Genomic DNA, 18,505 nt, shown 5'->3' on the forward strand with positions numbered 1-18,505 from the left:
ATCTATGGTTATCATGTCAAAGATACCACACACTCGCCCGCACACATCACGGCACACACACATCACGGCACACACACATCAAACACCTTTACTAACTGTCCTCTGTCCCTCTGTCAGAACCGTATGGAGGAGAGTAAGGCGTTGTTCAGGACCATCATCACATACCCCTGGTTCCAGAACTCCTCAGTCATCCTGTTCCTCAACAAGAAGGATCTGCTGGAGGAGAAGATCTCATACTCCCACCTGGTCGACTACTTCCCTGAGTTTGATGGTGTGTGTGTGTGTGTGTGTGTGTCTACAGTTACCTTAGTGATATACCGTGTGTCTGATGGTTTCTGACTACCGTGATGCGGGATTGACTGTGTGTGTGCCCCAGGTCCCCAGCGAGATGCCCAGGCGGGCCGGGAGTTTATCCTGAAGATGTTTGTGGACCTGAACCCGGATAGCGACAAGATCATCTACTCCCACTTCACCTGCGCCACGGACACCGAGAACATCCGCTTCGTCTTTGCTGCCGTCAAAGACACCATCCTGCAGCTCAACCTCAAAGAATACAACCTGGTCTGAGAGACTCTTGCACGCAAACACACACTCTTCCCAGTTGCACAGCTTAGCCTACACACACACACTTATGAAGCTTACACACACCTACAAATCTAGTTGATCTTTCCCCCTCCTGCTTTTCACTCCAGCGATTTAAGACCCCCCTCTTCCTATATCTCTCCTCCCATTCGCTCTCTCATTCCTTCCCTATTTTCTATCCTTTTTCCATAAGCCTGTCCTCTCCCTCGTTCTCAACAGCTTGTCAGTCTCCTCTTCTCCACACACATGCCATGACTACGGGAGGGGACAATTGTGTGTGTGTGTGTGTGTGTGTGTGTGTGTGTGTGTGTGTGTGTGTGTGTGTGTGTGTGTGTGTGTGTGTGTGTGTGTGTGTGTGAAGGTGAGGAAGAGGAAGAGGAAGAGGACCAGTGCGGTCAGTGAACTGTGGGTCTTTAACCCTTGAACCCTCAGTCAACTGACCTGAGATCACATCCTCTGATTGGTGGAAGGAGTGACCCAACCGCACTCTATAAGGGAGGGGCTATAGACTGGGAGGGGGGTGGAGACGATGAGGTAACCGAAAGAAGCCACCAGGACGCGAGCAGGAAGTGATGTCACACAGAAGTGAGGGGGCAGACCAAGGATTCTGTTTCCACCTCGCATCGATGAATGTATACTCTAAGTGAGCATCGCAAACGCAAAAAAATATTATTAAATATGTTATAAAGAAATTACGTATGTAGACAAATTACACTAAGACTGAAAGCACCAGAGGGAGAGGAAAAAGCAAATAGATTAAATCTGTGTATCGCTGAGCTTTTTTACAAATAGTTTTTAATAATAGTAACTTGTTGCTATGTCAACTACTATCCGACGACTAAGGAGTCGTTTGAAAAGTTATAGAAGCGGTTAACAAAACAAGATCTTGTATTTAAAAAATTTGCAAAATAGCCAAAATATCACAAAAACAAGATGGTAATCAGAAACGGACTAATTTTATCCTTTACAGACGGTTGTGGTTGTTCATGTTTAGGTTTGATCACATCGCTTCCCTCCTTCACTGGTTTACTGACTGATACACCGGAACCTTCTGTTTGACATCCGCAGTACCACGTTCTGTTTGATACACGCCACATTAAGATTACCGAACATCCGATACTTGCTACTATGTTCTGATTGGACAGTCGCTGAGGGGGAGGGAGTCATGTATGGATATGATGTCATCACTGTACGGTACATCAGTCTGTGAAAGAATGACATCACGTGTTAAGTCGCCCAGCGACCCAATTAGATGTGCTCTGGAGATTCTGGGCAATCCATCCCCACAAATGACACGGTGGCATCCATTATCCCAGACACACAGGAAGCTTTATGTTGTTTACCTTCTTTTTTTTTACTGTATAGACACTTTTGTTTGTTGATGAGAGGTGGTTGTTGATTGGTGGGAGCAGGAGACGTAAGATCCTGTCTCCCAGATGGACAGGCAAGCATACTCTGAAGTCAAAAAGTTATTGTTTGTGTATATTTCTGTTTGTAAATACATGTACACAGAAACGCTCCTGTACAAAAACACTCTGTGGTACAGTACACCATCTTTGGCAACAAAACAAAAAAAATAGAAGAAAATCCCATTTTTTTCCTTTTCAATAGTGTACTGTTTTTGTTTTCCTATGAATTTACTAGTATTTATACTGTGATTCTGGATTTTTTTTATTATTGATAATCAGTTGATTATAAGAGGACTACACACACAGAGGGCTGCAGTGAGAGGAAAGGAACGGTCTCAGAACGGAGGTTCTAAACCATCAGGAGCCTTCTATTCTAGAACCTTCAGAACATTCTAGATCCTTGGCTCTCTTCTGCAGCTTCTCCCTACTAACACTAGAGCAGATTAGTTATTCACAATATGTTGACTAAATACATGATATTAAAAGAGTAACTAAATAAAGTTTTAATTTTTTTTTATTTTAATTTATCTAATAATTTATGGAACCAGGTTTGAAGGTGTTGATAATTTGACTGCTTTTGTTTCTATCATGTTGAAATGCGGTCGGGGCTAGACTTGAGTCTAAACTGCTGTAACAAAACAAACGTCTACTATAGTATGTACTAAATCTCTGCTTTCTTTTTTCTCTTAAGACAATTCCAGATGTACTTTGCCATTCTATCTATATCCATGTTAAATTCTATGGTTTTCTTCTCACATTAAGTCACTTTGTTTCGTTTCATTGATGAAAACTTGTATTTCTCCTCTTGGGTTTCTAATAGGCACAGCTCTGTAACTGCATACATAGGAAATGTACCATATGAACGTAGGTGAATTTTCATAACCAGTGATTGGAGACCAGTACGGTCTATGCTTGCTCTGTCGTTGTAATTTAAACACAGTTTGCGTTGTCGTTGGTTTGAGTTGTTTTAGTTCAAGTTCCGAGGCTTGCTTTGATAGAACCAGTGACGTTGCAGATCTACTTTTGAAACTCTTTCTACAGGCAACTTTTTCTTCATTATTCTCATTAAGGGCTATCGCCATGCATCAGACAGTCAGGCAGATGGGGGAGATAACTAGTAAAGGACAGGGCTCAATTCGGTTTTCAATTCATGAGGTGACTGGAAATTCAATGAGTGAATTCAAAAATCTTAGAAAGCGATGGGCAGTAGAGGACAAGGTTGCGTTCTGTCCTCAAGGGCTGCAGTCTTGCTGTTTTTTTTTCTGTTGCCTTCTAACCAAAAACGGATTTCTACCTGTGAAATCAGGTGTTTGCAATCTCCAGACGATTGGTAACATTCATTGATCAAGTAAATGCCGGGGAGAAATGAAAGCCAGCAGGAATGCAGACTTCGAAGCCCTGGGTTGTGCACCCCTGGTTTTAGGTTCACAGTCAACTAAGCCATTCACTCAAGAGTGTTTGTGGGGATAATTTTGTTCAACAAAGACCGTGTGTGAATGCAGCTGTGGTAGGATACATGACCAACACTACCATTCATTTTTTTACTTTCTCTTTCTCTGGATCAACAGTGGATCACACAAGCTTCCAGCTCCGAATGAGGGAATCTGTCAAGCCCCAAGTTCCCTACTTCACTGTTTGATGCGTGATCGTGGATCAGCTTACCCTCCCTCAATGCTAACCTTAAAGGCCCAGTGCAGTCAAATGTGAATTTCCTGTGTTTTGTATAGATTTCCACACTAAGGTTGGAATAATACTGTGAAAATGGTGATAATGCTATTTTAGTGTAAGAGCTGTTTGAAAAGACCACCTGAAATTTCTGCCTGTTTTGGTGGGTTTGAGTTTTGGTTTGTCTGTTTGATATCACCATGCGGTAAATTAGTTAATAAACCACTTTTTTTTTACGTTTCAAACCTCTACCAATAACAGCTAGTTTTCAGTTTTCCCCTCGCCATTCAGACCACCACTTCCAGACAGTCCTAGCAAAATTCATGCTTGAGAAATTACTCTTGCTAAGAAGCAGTTTTTTTTGTGTGACCATTATGAGTAAAAACAATCACATTAGGGTACTTAATTGTTACCCAGAAATTACTTGATTTTGAGGTCAAAATGTCTGCATTGGGCCTTTTAACCATTTAAGGGGGGGGGGGGGGGGGGGGGTGCAAAACTGACCTTAGATCAGTGTTAAGGGGAACTTTCCTTCTATTGTCCTACTGCTAGTTTTACCATCCGGGGGTGTGCTTTGTGCCTGTTGAGGAGATTTTGCACATTGTCATTACACTCCTGCAGTAGAGGCGGGGTGTTAAACCAGGTGTTAAAATTATATTCCAAGTTAAAGCATAGCTGCGCAACACACAGCTCTAGCACACCTGTGCAGACTTTTGTTCCATACCAGCCCTAACACCCCAGTCAACTGATTGAGAACTAATCATGGTCTTGAATTTAGACCACAACTAGTTGAACCAAGTGTGTTAGTGTTGTACTGGATCTAAAGCCTGCACACTGCAGCCAGTATTCGAGGATATTATCCAAGTATGACATTCAGTATTTCATTCGGTGTTGACCTGCCCACAAACAATGTGTTGAATACAACTCGCATACCAAACAGACAAGCACTTGGGCTCCTGTACTGCCTCCACAATGAAGGGTGAAAACAGCCCTAACTACAATCATCTGACTTGGTGATTAATCAGTTATATTTATAGGAAACACTACTAATCTCTTGTTTACCACTTCCTGTGGGTTAATTGGTTGGCTCTCCTGAAGTGTCTGCACATTAGGGCCCAGAGTTGTTCCTAGGCTGTAACTAGGACCCAGAGTTTTACCTGGTCAGATTAACATGGACATGGTGCATATTGAGAACTTAGCTTGACTTCTTTCCTTTCAATCTTTTTTGTAAGATAAAAAAATATTACCGGAACACTATTGTATTTAGGACCACTTGATTTATTTTTTAATCTAAGGAAACCTGAGGGTTAAATGTTTTAGTTGGTGTATAAAATATACAATGCTGTTTTTGTTTTTCTTTATTTTGTATGTAAACCAAATGTAAATGATGTATTATACTGTGTGCCAACCCAACTCTCTCTAGAGCCAGGCTCTCTCTCTCTTAAGTGCCAACGCTGACATCATCATCAGGGGACAGCCATCTTGGATGGTCCCATTTTTAAGAACACCAGAGACCTAAACACCTGGCATGTTTGACTACGCCACCCCTAACAAAAACTATAAGTACACTTTTTTTTTTAAAATTGTGTAATTATACAATTGCATGTATTTAGTGTTGGGAGGAGGTGAGGGCTCAGAAAAATGTATTGGCTGATGCAGAGACCTTGATGAAAGGGTGGAATCGGTTATTGATTGATCGGTTGGTTATTATGGATTATTGATTTGCATTACTCTCGCCATATTTCTTTTCTTTTTTTTTTTATGTGTGTTTTCATGCATTTGTTTCAACCACTGTTGCCTGATCCTCATTCAAACATGAACATGATTTATTACGATCATCGTCGCCTTCTAAGAGAGAACATAATGACAAGGTATCTGTTTTAAATTGAAATAAATTTGTTCGTATACTTGCTGATTGTGTGTGTGTGTGTGTGTGTGTGGTTAATGACTTGTCTGGCATATGCCATGTCTAGAAATGACCCAAGCCCTTCTCTTCTAGCCACTATGCACTTGTGTAGTTCTCATAGGATTTGATAAGTAGGCCTTCAAGTGCCTATGGTTAGGAACCACAGGGGCTGTTTCTGGACCTGGCCATTGTTCCATCAAAGAGGGTCTATACAATATGGCTTTTGGGTCTATATAGAGGTTTTCCATCCTCTTGGTGTTATTGAAATGCTGTCATTTCTCAGAATTGTCAGTTGTCATTCTGTGACTTCTGCTAGTGAAATAGATGGGAGTGTCACAGAATAGAAATAATCCGTGATGGACATATTTCGTCTACATTATGAGGATCATGATTACGAAGTTATGGGATTGGGGTTATTATACATTAAATGAGAAGGCTATTGTTATGAGTGTTAGGGAACCACCACATCTCACACTTGCGTTCTGCACACCTTCCACCGGGGGCACGCGGCAGCAGCAACACTTCCGCAAACTGTAATTTTATACATTTGACATCTAAAATGGGCCTTCGGAGCGCCACCTCATTCTCTCATCACATGCAACGCCCGCTCATCGATGACTCGTACATTTTGTAGCGCAAGGGGTGGTTTCAGCTAGTAGTGAAGGCTTGTGTGTGGACATTAGCTAGCCAGCTAATGGTAGCTAGCTAACACATTGTGGAATTGAAGACGCTTTTCAAGAACAGATTTTCGACACGATTGCCCCACTTGACAGCTATATCTACGAGGAATTGGACAATATACAAATCTGCTACCTAAACTTACGTTGGCTCGCTTCTCTGCTAAGATTTGCTAGCTAACGTTAGTTATTTAGCTAACAAGAAAGGATATTGCTGTGACTTAGTCAACATCTACCTAGCCCAGGTTTATTTTAAGATTCTTCAATCGGTGCCATATTATCTTAACGTTGCACGTCTTGGTGTTCAGCCTCTTTTGGTGCCATTTGTATTTTTTTTGACAAGGGACCAAATCAAAACCAACGCTAGCTAGCCAACAACGTTGGAGAAAAAAACAACCACGACGTGAGACCGGGTAACTGGTGTCCTAGATAACGTTAAGATAAATAGCTAGCCAGCTAACGTTAACGTAGCTGTCTAAAAAAAAAACAAGGGAAGACGCTATAGTTGTCCAAAAACGGGGTCTAGATATTTTTATCCTGGTTGCTGAGGAACACCGATAAATCCATTGACATGATGTTTCCACAATCAAGACACTCGGTAAGTAGCTAACGTTAGCATAACTAGCTAGATGATAGCTAAATTCCAGCTATTCTAGCTACATAAGCAATTAAGCTTTTATCCGTGTAAGAATAAAGGGGGATATCTACGATGGCCGTGGTATGTTTTCATTTGTGTTGTTGATGATGGATTCAATCGCTTGTCTGTCACGCGCCCCCGGCATTTGTTTACATTCCAGGCTAGCTCCCACTTAGCTAGCTAACGTTAGCTAACCAAGATCACTAACTACAGCGGTTTTCATTAAGCTTTGGAAATTGATGTTTACCTTTTAGCCAGTCTATAATATTACACTAAACGTTTGCCACTCATTAGTAACGTAATGTGAAATATTTGAACATGGATTTCTCAGCTATCTAGGTAAAGTGACATGTGCTAATAAAACGTAGCTAACTAGATTGCGGAGACAAATTCGATAACTTTTTTTTTCTTGACAGTCTTTTAGTCAAACCTAACACGTAAGGGCATGTGGAATTAAGTCAATTCGTACAATCATAATTAAAAGTTTACTATCAATTGAATCCTCAATCAAGGTGTCTTTTAATTTGGATCCTTGATTACATTGAAGTCCCAAGGACTGCCAGCCACTATGCCATCACAACTGAAGTGGATGTAATATACAATAAAATATGCCATTTAGCAGACTCTTTATTTCAAAGCGACTTAATCGTGGCCCAGGGAATCGAGCCTACAACCCCGGCGATGCAAGCACCATGCTCTTACCAACTGAGCTATACAGGATGTTGTAGCTATATAACTTAGACCTAAAGGTTTTTTAATTTAATACTGGTGCGCTAATGATGATACTGGTTGGGAAATATGAATGTACACAGTTTGTTATGGTAGAGCCTATTTCTGTGTTTTTCTTTCTCTTTAGCGTCCTACTACCCCCTAGGCCGGGATCCCAGTTCACACTATCAGGGTTTGTCCCTGCATAAACCTGTCCTCTTTCAATTCCAAGGATGACCAGCCCCTCCTGGAGAGCTGTTTGTGTGTGTGCTACTGGGTGTGCAGGCTTTTGCTCTAGCCCTACTAATCACCTCATCAGGACCTTGCTTAGCCAAGCCAAGTGTGTTTGTGTAGGGGCTGGAGCAAAAGCATTCACAGTCAGTAAGTCTACAGGATGGTAGTTGTTAGAGCCCTGCTGTAATCTGGGTGGTGGCATCCTTCTACCAGTCTGAAGTAGTAAGGCCTTGGTGAGAATCTTAACACTGGATTATGGCTCTGACTCAGCCTGGGGTCATTCTTGTCAGTTGGTCACCTCTGGAAACTCATCTAACCCTGACCATACTCACAGACACACACATCCTCTCAGTCTGCGCTAATACCCCCCCCCCCCCCCAGTAAAAGCCCAGAAAACCCCCTGCTGTAAGGTTAATCTCAGAGGTCAATCCCTTTGTTACTGAACATTCAATATCACCCCCATGTGTCTCACACACATACACACAGTCCCAAACCGTGCCTGTCCCCTTTCTATCACACACCCAACAGTCCCACATACAGGGGGAGTGAAGAAATGCACATGTCAGTGAGAAGGGTAGGGGATGGAAACGCAGCTTCTCACTGATTGTTGTTATCTTGTTGATTGTCTAACTGTTTGTTGTTGTCTTGGGGATTCTGACTGTTGTATGTTTGTTATTGTGTTGTCCCCCAGGCTTCCTCCCAGTCCTCCCAGCCTCTCAAGTTCACCACCTCCGACTCCTGCGACCGCATTAAGGACGAATTTCAGTTCCTACAAGCACAATACCATAGGTAACACTTAAACAAACACGTGCTCAGTCACACACTCAAAATACCCACCCACAAACACTCAAGTCACGCACACTGCATGCACTCAGATTCCAACATGCACTCACTCATATACACAGACATGTCCGTAACCAAATGTTGTCATATATCCAATCAGCTTGAAGATGGAGTGTGACAAGCTAGCTAGTGAGAAGTCAGAGATGCAGCGTCATTACATCATGGTGAGTGACATCATCACCTCTTCTTTTACTTTTTGCCTACCTAGGATACACGTTGGCCATTACTACAATTCTCTCAGATATACAGTACCAGTCAAAGGTTTGGACACATCTACTCATTCCACGGTTTTTCTTTTATTTTTACTATTTTCTACATTGTAGAATAATAGGGAAGACATCAAAACTATGAAAGAACACATATGGAATCATATTAACCAAAAAACGTGTTAAACAAATCAAAATATATTTTACATTTGAGGTTCTTCAAAGTAGCCACCCTTTGCCTTGACAGCTTTGCACACTCTTGGTAGTCACCTGGAATGCATTTCAATTAACATGTGTACCTTGTTAAATGTACATTTTTATGGAATTTCTTTCCTTAATGCGTTTGAGCCAATCAGTTGTGTTGTGACAAGGTGGGGGTGGTATACAGAAGATGGCCCTATTTGGTAAAAGATCAAGTCCATGTTATGGCAATAATAGCTCAAATAAGCACAGTGAAACGACAGTCCATTACTTTAAGACATGAAGGTTAGTCAATGCGGAAAATTTCAAGGACTCTGAAAGTTTCTTCAAGTGCTGTCGCAAAAACCATCAAGCGCTATGATGAAACTGGCTCTCATGAGGACCGCCACAGGAAAGGAAGACCCAGAGTTACCTCTGCTGCAGAGGATAAGTTCATTAGAGTTAACTGCATCTCAGATTGCAGCCCAAATAAGTGCTTCACAGGGTTCAAGTAACAGACACATCTCCAACTCAACTGTTCAGAGGAGACTGTGGGAATCAGGCCTTCATGGTTGAATTTCTGCAAAGAAACCACTACAAAAGGACACCAACAAGAAGAGACTTGCTTGGGCTAAGAAACACGAGCAATGGACATTAGACAGGTGGAAATCTGTCCTTTGGTCTGACTGGCGATTTTTGGTTCCAACCGCCTTGTTTTTGTGAGACGCAGAGTAGGTAAACAGATGATCTCCGCCTGTGTGGTTCCCACAGTGAAGCATGGAGGAGGTGTTGTGATGGTATGGGGGTGCTTTGCTGGTGACACTGTGTGATTTATTTACAATTCAATGCACACTTAACCAGCATGGCTACCACAGCATTCTGCAGCGATACGCCATCCCATCTGGTTTGTGCTTAGTGAGACTATCATTTGTTTTTCAACAGGACAATGGCTCAACACACCAATAGGCCGTGTAAGAACTATTTGACCAATAAGGAGAGTGATGAAGTGCTACATGACCTGGCCTCCACTATCACCCGACCTCAACCCAATTAAGATGGTTTGGGATGAGTTGGACCGCAGAGTTAAGGAAAAGCATCCAACATGTGCTCAGCATATGTAGGAACTCCTTCAAGATTGTTGGAAAAGCATTCCTCATGAAGCTGGTTGAGAAAATGTCAGGTGTGCAAATCTGTCAAGGCAAAGAGTGGCTACTTTGAAGAATCTAAAATATACAATATATTTTGATTTAACACTTTTTTGGGGGGGGTACTACATGATTCCATGTGGGTTATTTCATAGTTTGTCTTCACTATTCTACAATGTAGAGAATTGTAAAAATAAAGAACCCCTTGAATGAGTAGGTGTGTCCAAACTTTTGACTGGTACTGTACACAAGTGTATTGGGGGCTAGGGATTGGAATTCTGCAGTATGTTAGTGTTCCGTCACAAACTCCCAAATCTTCTTTTTGCAGTACTACGAGATGTCTTATGGACTGAACATTGAAATGCACAAACAGGTAGCTTATTTTCTCTCTTGCTCTCTCTCTTTCCCCCTCTTCTCTCTCTGGTACTGTGTTGTATGGTAAAGCCAGTGTTGTATTCGGACCATAGAGGTCTTTAGAGGACGCAACATTGCATCTTTCCCATTATGGCATCTGTGAGAGCATTGACACATTGAGGCCATCTCCATTTTGAAGTAGTACATTCTTCTACTACTCCTGAGTTGGTTAACAAACTGAAAGGGTGCACACGGCCACCTAAAGTGTTTTTCTTTCAACCGGTATACAGCCAAGGTCGGCGATTTACTGCCATCTGCAGTTGAGGAATGTTTCCTCACGAGTATAAATCATTGGCTGATCCCTACTGATGATCTGGATGGAATTATGTGATCCTTCCTTAACCCATAGGAAGTACCACTCAGTTAACTACTTCAAAATGGTGACTGACCTCAATGGTGCTGCCCATGCTAAAACGGGCTTTGGGCACTAGAAACCTTTAACTCTATGATTCTGACTGTCTGTCTGTCTCTTCTCCCCAGGCTGAGATCGTGAAGAGACTAAACGGGATCTGTGCTCAGGTGCTCCCCTACCTATCTCAAGAGGTATTACACTCTCCTCTCTACACATACTTTTCCTTAGGATAACATAATCTCATATCAACGTGCTGTACAATGTCAATCTATTTAATTCTGTACAATAGCTAAATGTGTTTGGATGTGTGTGTTGCAGCATCAGCAGCAGGTCCTAGGGGCCATAGAGAGAGCCAAGCAGGTCACTCCTCCTGAGATGAACTCTATCATACGGGTAGGCTGGTGTGTGTGTGTGTGTGAGAGAGAGACTCGTGTATGAATATGTGTGTATATAACCATGTGTATCTGTCTGTGCGTTTAGCAGCAGCTCCAGGTGCACCAGTTGTCTCAGCTCCAGGGCTTGGGCCTCCCCACGATGGCCCCTCTCCCCATGGGCCTGTCTGCTCCCAGCCTCCCTCCAACCTCCAGCGCCGGACTGATGTCCCTGTCCTCCATCCTGGCCTCGCACTCTCACTCACAGGCAGCACATGCACAGGTAACACACACGCCTGACCCGGGCGACGCACACACCTCACACGGGCAACACACACCTCCAGGGCTCTACAGTGTGACCATTTCACTTGCATATGTGACTAAAAATAAATGTGCGCTAATGGCAAAAGTGAAATATCCAAGTGGGGATACCCCCTTGTACCCCCAGAACCAATACTGCCGGGGTTGTAGTATTTCTGCTTTTTTTATGGTTGGTAATCGCACGAAGAACTACGAATACCATAATGCAACACGCAGCTCAACGAGCCAATCGTAGCCTAATGTTGTCCGAGGCGGGAACTACCTCAGTAGGCTGGAAACGCAAGCCTTTGAATAGCTAGCTACCTTGAGAGGATCTGCATTCGCTTCTGTCAGGAGAAGGATGAAGAGGATCACATTTTATTTTAAAGGTGTACCATGAGGAAATCGCTCCGCTTGGTTGCAAAAATGTTAACCGTTCTCCTCATTTCAGTTTGTGACAAAACAAGCAGGTAGTGTAGAGAACCATTATACCATCTAAACCGCTGTGAAATAATATATTTTACATAACCAAACATATTGTATTTTCACTGTTTTGAAGCTGGTGTACAAAACTGAACGTAAAAGACGCAAAAAATAAACTTCAGAACGAGAAGCATAGAAATAGTGGACATAGAACGTAAATACCTCTTCTTAGACTTGCTTTCAATGAGAATTTCAGATCTATAACTCCACTTTTCTATGTTAATTTGGTGGGCCAGACAAAAAGTTGCATATTGCAGCTTTAAGCGACAAGATCAACAACAGGAGGCCGATGTTTTTGCCAGTGATACTGATGTGGCTGAGTCCATGGTCGTCGAGTCACCAGCAACACAAGAAGACAAAGCTTTCACTAGCACTAATAGTGACCTTGGCGCCAACGTTGCTCTGCTAGCCAGTGCCACTGCCAGCGGGAAGCATACAAGAACATCCAACAATGAGGAAAAAGCTTTCTTCTGGTTAGAGTTTGAATGTGAATGAAAGCTTATGTTTTGCAAGTATTGTAAGGCCGAACCAATAGTCGCAAGCCAGCATTCTAGCTTTGTGGTGGGGAATCCTCACTTAAAGGGAAATGTCATAAAAATCTTTACTTCATATTCAGCACTTTTCTATGATTTGTAGTCAAAAAGACAGAGGAAGATAAGTGTTTCCAATGACATCATTAACCAATTCTTAGACAATTTAGTATGGAATGCCTACTTGTAATTTTAACCAATTAGGAGTAGGCATTCCATACTAAATTGTCTAAGAATTGGTTGATGTCATTGGAAACACTTATCTTCCTGTCTTTTTAACTACAAAACATAGAGATTCACTGTTTTCACATGTAGTGCTGGAGATGTTGAAAAATTGTGAAACAGACACTGTTAACAGATCATTGTGCCAGCCCTAGAGACAATTAAAACACTACCTCAGACTACTTTTCAATGTGCGCCTGCATTTGTGTGTACATTTTTCTATTTAGGCGCACATGTTTTCCTTGTATAAAATGCCAGCGTAGAGCCCTGACCCTGACATTCAACACCCCCCCCCCCCCCCCCCCCCCCCCTACAGGTAACAATTACACACACACCCTTAGCAGGTAACACACACAAATGATAGTTCACGGCTCTCTTCTACTCCTTGTGTTTTGTTCTCTGGTCTCCTCCCCACCAGGCTCAGGCCCAGCTGGCTAAAGAAGACAAGGCCAGAGATGCAGCAGAGAGAGAACAGAGGGAAGAGGACGGAGACAAGTCCGACTGATGGTGGAGCGTGAATGGGAAGGAGTGGAGAGAGGGGTGAGACAAGTTGGACTGATGGACAACCGGGCGTGGATCTACTGTGGGAGGGCTAAGGGGAGGGGGGTGGTGAGTTGAGTGTACATACAGTAGGTGTCACCCCGTGGTTCATCTCAGTTACTCTCTGGGCCTCCACTCCATCGCTTCCTTATCCTTCTTTTTCATCTTCTATTATCATCAAATCAGTTCGTCACCAAGCCTGTTGGACAGGTCTCCTCTGTCTGACTCCTTCCTCTTTTCCTTTCCTCTCCTCTGTTCACTATTGCCGCTGACAACCCATTGCCAACAGATACTACCCTGACCTCTAACCCAGAGATGTGGACTCGAGTCACGTGACTTGGACATTTCATGACTTGATACTTGACTTGGCAAAAAGAAACAACCACTTGCCAATCGACATTGACTTGAGCATTTATGACTGGTGACTTTACTTGGACAAGCTATGTGAGTCGAGACTCGGTTTGTCATCTTGCTCACAAGGTAGGCCTCTCTGTCCTTCATATCGGAGTGCTGCAGGTTTTTTGACTTTTGTTCTGTCTTCACCGATCATGTTCACGTAAATCACAACTCTCGCAGGCCGGGCACAAAGCGCGCCACTCTTCACTGTCCTGCGGTATTTATTTAGCAAACGTGATAACACGTCACTCCCAACAAACAAAAGCAAGAACTCTTAACAGAAATGTTACAGCAGCCTACACCTAAACTGTATGGGAGGAAAACGAGATGACTTCTCAGTCTGATCAACTAGGCTACTGACAACAACCAGGTGGTAATGTTATGTAGCCTATTTTATAGACCATTTATTTGTGTTAGGAGAAAATGTGACTGTGATTAAATTTGGTGTAAGTTGAATTCAAACTTGGACTGGCTAGGCTGCCTTGACCTTTTCAATCCAGAACTATTAACTGAAATGAATCAAACACTACTGATTTACATGGACTGTGTGAGTTACTTTTGAATTAAAGTTGCAGAGGCCTACACGATGCAAACCTGCGTAAAGCAAGCCTTGTGAGTTGTATTGTCCAATTGCAATTGTTGTGTCTGTAGAGGAAACTGCTGTTAGTCAGTTTGTAAAACACGTTGGTCCAAAATCATTGCAATGAAATTGGCAAAAAAAAAAACACTTAGCCTTTGACTTGAGGACCCGAAACCCAAAATTAGGGACTTGTGACTTGACCTGAGCTGTGGGACTTGACTTGGGACTTGCCCGTTATTTCTTGGGACTTGACTCAAAGCTTAAACTTGAGACTTACAAAATTGTGACTTGGTCCCATCTCAGCTCTAACCCTTTAACCCCTGACCTCTGTTCCTCTTCTCCTAGTAGAAGTTGCCCTTAAGCTCAGATTTAAACAATCAAAACATTACTGACCTTTTGATCAGTGTCTAGGGACGACTTCCTCCTGTAGGTCTCTGCTGATTGGCTGCAGAGTTACTGCTAACTCTGCTCACTGATCTCACAGACAGTGTTCTGAAAGGGCCACTTGAATAAGACAGTCAAGTGTAAAAGTCAGGAGCTAGGGTGTGTGTGTGTGCGCAAACTTACGTTTTATTCTTATGAACCACCTTTTCCTGTTCTTCCTCCCGCCCCTGTCTGTCCACTCTCTTAACTGACCAAGTCTATGGTCCAGTCCCAAATCAACACCTAGCCCATAGGCACTTCCCCCTAGACAGAGGAACTGTCCAAGGGGTAAGGGTTGATTCTGGACGGGGCCTACATTTTAACGGGAACAAATCTTCACATCAATCGTGTTCTCATTCAGATCAGATTCTATTGGTGGAAAGGGAGAGGAATACATTTGCATATGTCGTTCTGTTGGTTAGCATAGCACTCGGAGCTAGCACACAGCTGTAGCGCACTAACCTATAACCTACCCGCAGATGCATAACTGTCTTTCTAATTCGAGGCGATAAGGTTTAGTTCTTCTCCAGGACAGTAGGTGGCAGCAAAGCCAAACCAGACCCAGGGCTGTATTCAATCAAACCCCCATTACAGTATTTACACAGACTTTATCCCCCCCAATGGGTTAATTAAAATCACAGGACCCTAAAAAACCTACTACTGCTGCCAGGTAGACTCCCCTCGCAGGTAGATGTCTAAATGTTCAGAATGAGAAGAGCGTTTTTGGGCTGTAGTTTGTAAACCAAGACACTGTAAACTTTGCTATGGCAGGTTTGATTGAATGTAGAGAGAAACCCGGACATGAATGGTTTGTGTTTCTGTTGTGAAGGGCCCATTTATATATCAATATACATATATACTTTTTAAAGCATTTTTGTATGTTTCAAAGCTGCTTTTGGTGTGTATGCGTGTGATGGAAGACGCCGTGTCAGTGCAGCGTGTGTATTATGTGATGTGCTATGGAAAGAGGTACTACCCAATACCCCCCCCCCCTCCTTTCCTGCCCCCTTGACAATGCTGAGGAAATGTCGCCTCCTTGTTGAGCTTTGTAAATGTAATTTTTAAAACTCTTCATTTTTGTCATTGTATGTGAAACTTCATAGGTGTGTACTTGGCGATAATGTATGTCATTTGTGTTATGAAAAACCAATACTTATAGCTTCATTTAAACGACGTGGCAGGGAAAAGTCACATCTAATGTAAACCAACCAAACCGAAACATTGACTACACAACATGACTGAAAGCGCTCGGCAGTAAGGAAATGTCTATGGTGCCTTACAAATAAATGACTCAACGGAGAGACTGTTTCTAGTGGTTTTTGTATTTGTGTGTCTGTATTTGCTTGCCTGTGGCTATACTCCGAAGCAGTATCGATGAGTTAGCCAGGTAACTTTGATGAACAACCAGAAATAATTTCAGATTTTTCTGGTTTATTAAGAAAGCTTAAATTAATTTTACAGAAGTATTGACCCCATGGATTTCTTTACATGTAATTGTTAAAATTGATTTGTCATTTTTTTTGTCAACAATCTACACAATACTTGGTCAAAGTGGAAGATAATTTTTTTGAAGATTCATAATGTAGTGACATAGTTATTACATAAGTATTCAGCTCCCTGAGTCAATACATGTTACAGCACCTTTGGCAGTGATTACAGCTGTGAGTCTAAGAGCTTTACTCACCTGACTTGTGCAATATTTGCCTAATATTATCTTTAAAATTCTGCATGCTCGGTCAAGATGTTGGGGATCATGACTATGACAGTGATTCAATCAAGGTGATTTAAGTCAACCAACTCGGCCACTCAGGAACATTTGTCTTTTTGGTAAGCAACTCCAGTGAGGATTCGGCCATTTGTGGTAGGTTATTGTCCTGCTGAATTTTTCTCCCATTCTCCGGTGTGAAGCAGGTTTTCCTCTAGGATTTTGCCTGTGCTTAGCTCCATCCCGTTTCTTTTTATATTGAAAAACTGCCCGGTATTTTCCGATGACAACCATACCGATACCATGATGCAGCCACCACCATGCTTGAAAGTAAGGAGGCGGTTACTCAGTGTTGTGCTGGCTTTACATTTAGGCCTTTGCTGTGTTTCTTTGTATTACATTAGTGCCTTGTTGCATTCAAGATGCATGCATTTTTATTCTGTATGTTTGTGTTTTTTTCACTCAATGTTTTTCTCCCAGCACAGCCATTGAAGCGGTTTTAAAATCACCAATGGCCTCATGGTAACATCCCTGAGCAGTTTCATTCCTGTCCTGCATCTTTGTGTCTGGGTGGTTACATACACCATCATTATTAACTTGACCATGCTTAAAGAGAGATTCAATGTCTGATTTGTTATTGTTACCCATCTATCAACCACTGCCCTTCTTGAGGAGGCTTTCAAAGCTCTCTGGTCTTTGTAGTTTAAACTTTGCTTGAAATTCAAAACTTCACTGCAGGACCTTACAGAGGAAGGGTTAGTCATTCAAAAATCACGACAACCCCTTATTTAACACCGAGTCCATGTAACAAGTGATTTGTTAAGCCAAATTTGACTCCTGAACTAATTTAGGCTTACCTAAACAAAGGGGCTGAATACTTATGAAAGTACTATATTTCAGTTAATAATTTATCCACTTTGACATTAGTCTTATGTAGACTGACAACAAATGACATCTTAATCCCACTTTGTAACACAATGTCAAAAACAATCCATGGGGTGAGAATACTTTTGCAAGGCACTGTGTTTTTGGTTGTGGAGTCAATTATAGTGCCTTCAGAAACTATTCATACCCCTTGGCTTATTCCATATTGTTTCAGTCTGAAATCAAAATATATTTTTTTTCTCTCACCCATCTACCAACAGTACCTCATAACGACAAAGGGAAAACATTTTTTGAACTTTTCCCAAATGTAATAAAATACATATCTAATTTACGTAAGTATTCACACCCCTCAGGTGCATCCAATTTCCTTCGCGCATCCTTGCGATGTTGCTACAACTTAGTCCACCTGTGGCCATTCATTTTTTGGGGCATGAGTTAGAAAGAAACACACCTGTCTATATAAGGTCCCACATGTGACAGCGCATGTCAGAGTGGAAATTGAAAAAATATGGAACTACCCAGACTCTGCTTAGAGCTGGCTGTCCCAATGACCACTCTAACAGAACTACAGAGTCCCTTGGCTGAGATGGGAGAACCTGCCAGAAGGACAACCGTCTCTGCAGCACTTCACACATCTGGGCTTCATGGGAGAGTGGCCAGATGGAAGCCACTCCTGAGAAAAATGCACGAGTTTACAGAAAGGCACGTGAAAGACCCATCATAAGCCAAACGATTCTGTGGTGTGATGAGACATAAATGTAACTATTTGGCCTGAATGCAAAATGTTATGTCTGGAGAAAACCAGGCACAGCTCATTACCCATCCAACACTATCCCTACTGTGAAGCATGGTGGTGGCAGCATCAGGATGTTTTTCAGAGGGAGGGACTGGGAGACTGGTAAGGATAGAGAGAACAATAAATGGAGCCAAATACAGGCATATCCTTGATAACCTGTTTCAGAGTGCAAATGACAGACTGGGGGTGAAGATATATGTTAACAGGACAATGACCCAAAGCAATTTTGGAATGGCTTCAGTCTGTGGAAAGACTTGATTGCTGTTCACCATCGTGCCCCATCTAACTTAACAGAACTTGAGAAAATCCCCAAATC

General features: G+C 42.4%; 1 protein-coding gene across 5 annotated transcripts in view; it reads left to right on the forward strand.

The window, feature by feature from the left end:
- The window catches only part of LOC110528895 (guanine nucleotide-binding protein subunit alpha-11), a 50,663-nt gene extending 34,559 nt beyond the window's left edge, over positions 1-16,104 (forward strand). For 3 of the 5 annotated variants that reach the window (XM_090240271.1, XM_036982766.2, XM_036982765.2), the window contains 2 exons: positions 118-271; positions 377-5,566. In XM_090240271.1, coding sequence (XP_090096397.1) covers positions 118-271; positions 377-567 — 345 coding nt within the window. In that variant the 3' untranslated portion in view covers positions 568-5,566. Of the gene's footprint in view, positions 1-117; positions 272-376; positions 5,567-6,033; positions 6,838-8,509; positions 8,608-8,761; positions 8,826-10,520; positions 10,566-11,086; positions 11,150-11,276; positions 11,352-11,438; positions 11,613-13,282 lie in introns of those variants that run through there. The other 2 variants (XM_036982767.2, XM_090240270.1) reach the window with 2 other exon arrangements.
- Positions 16,105-18,505: the final 2,401 nt, after the last annotated feature.

This window comes from Oncorhynchus mykiss, chromosome 7, assembly GCF_057628025.1.
Source record: "Oncorhynchus mykiss isolate SJ-2025 chromosome 7, ASM5762802v1, whole genome shotgun sequence".
Lineage (NCBI taxonomy): Eukaryota > Metazoa > Chordata > Actinopteri > Salmoniformes > Salmonidae > Oncorhynchus > Oncorhynchus mykiss.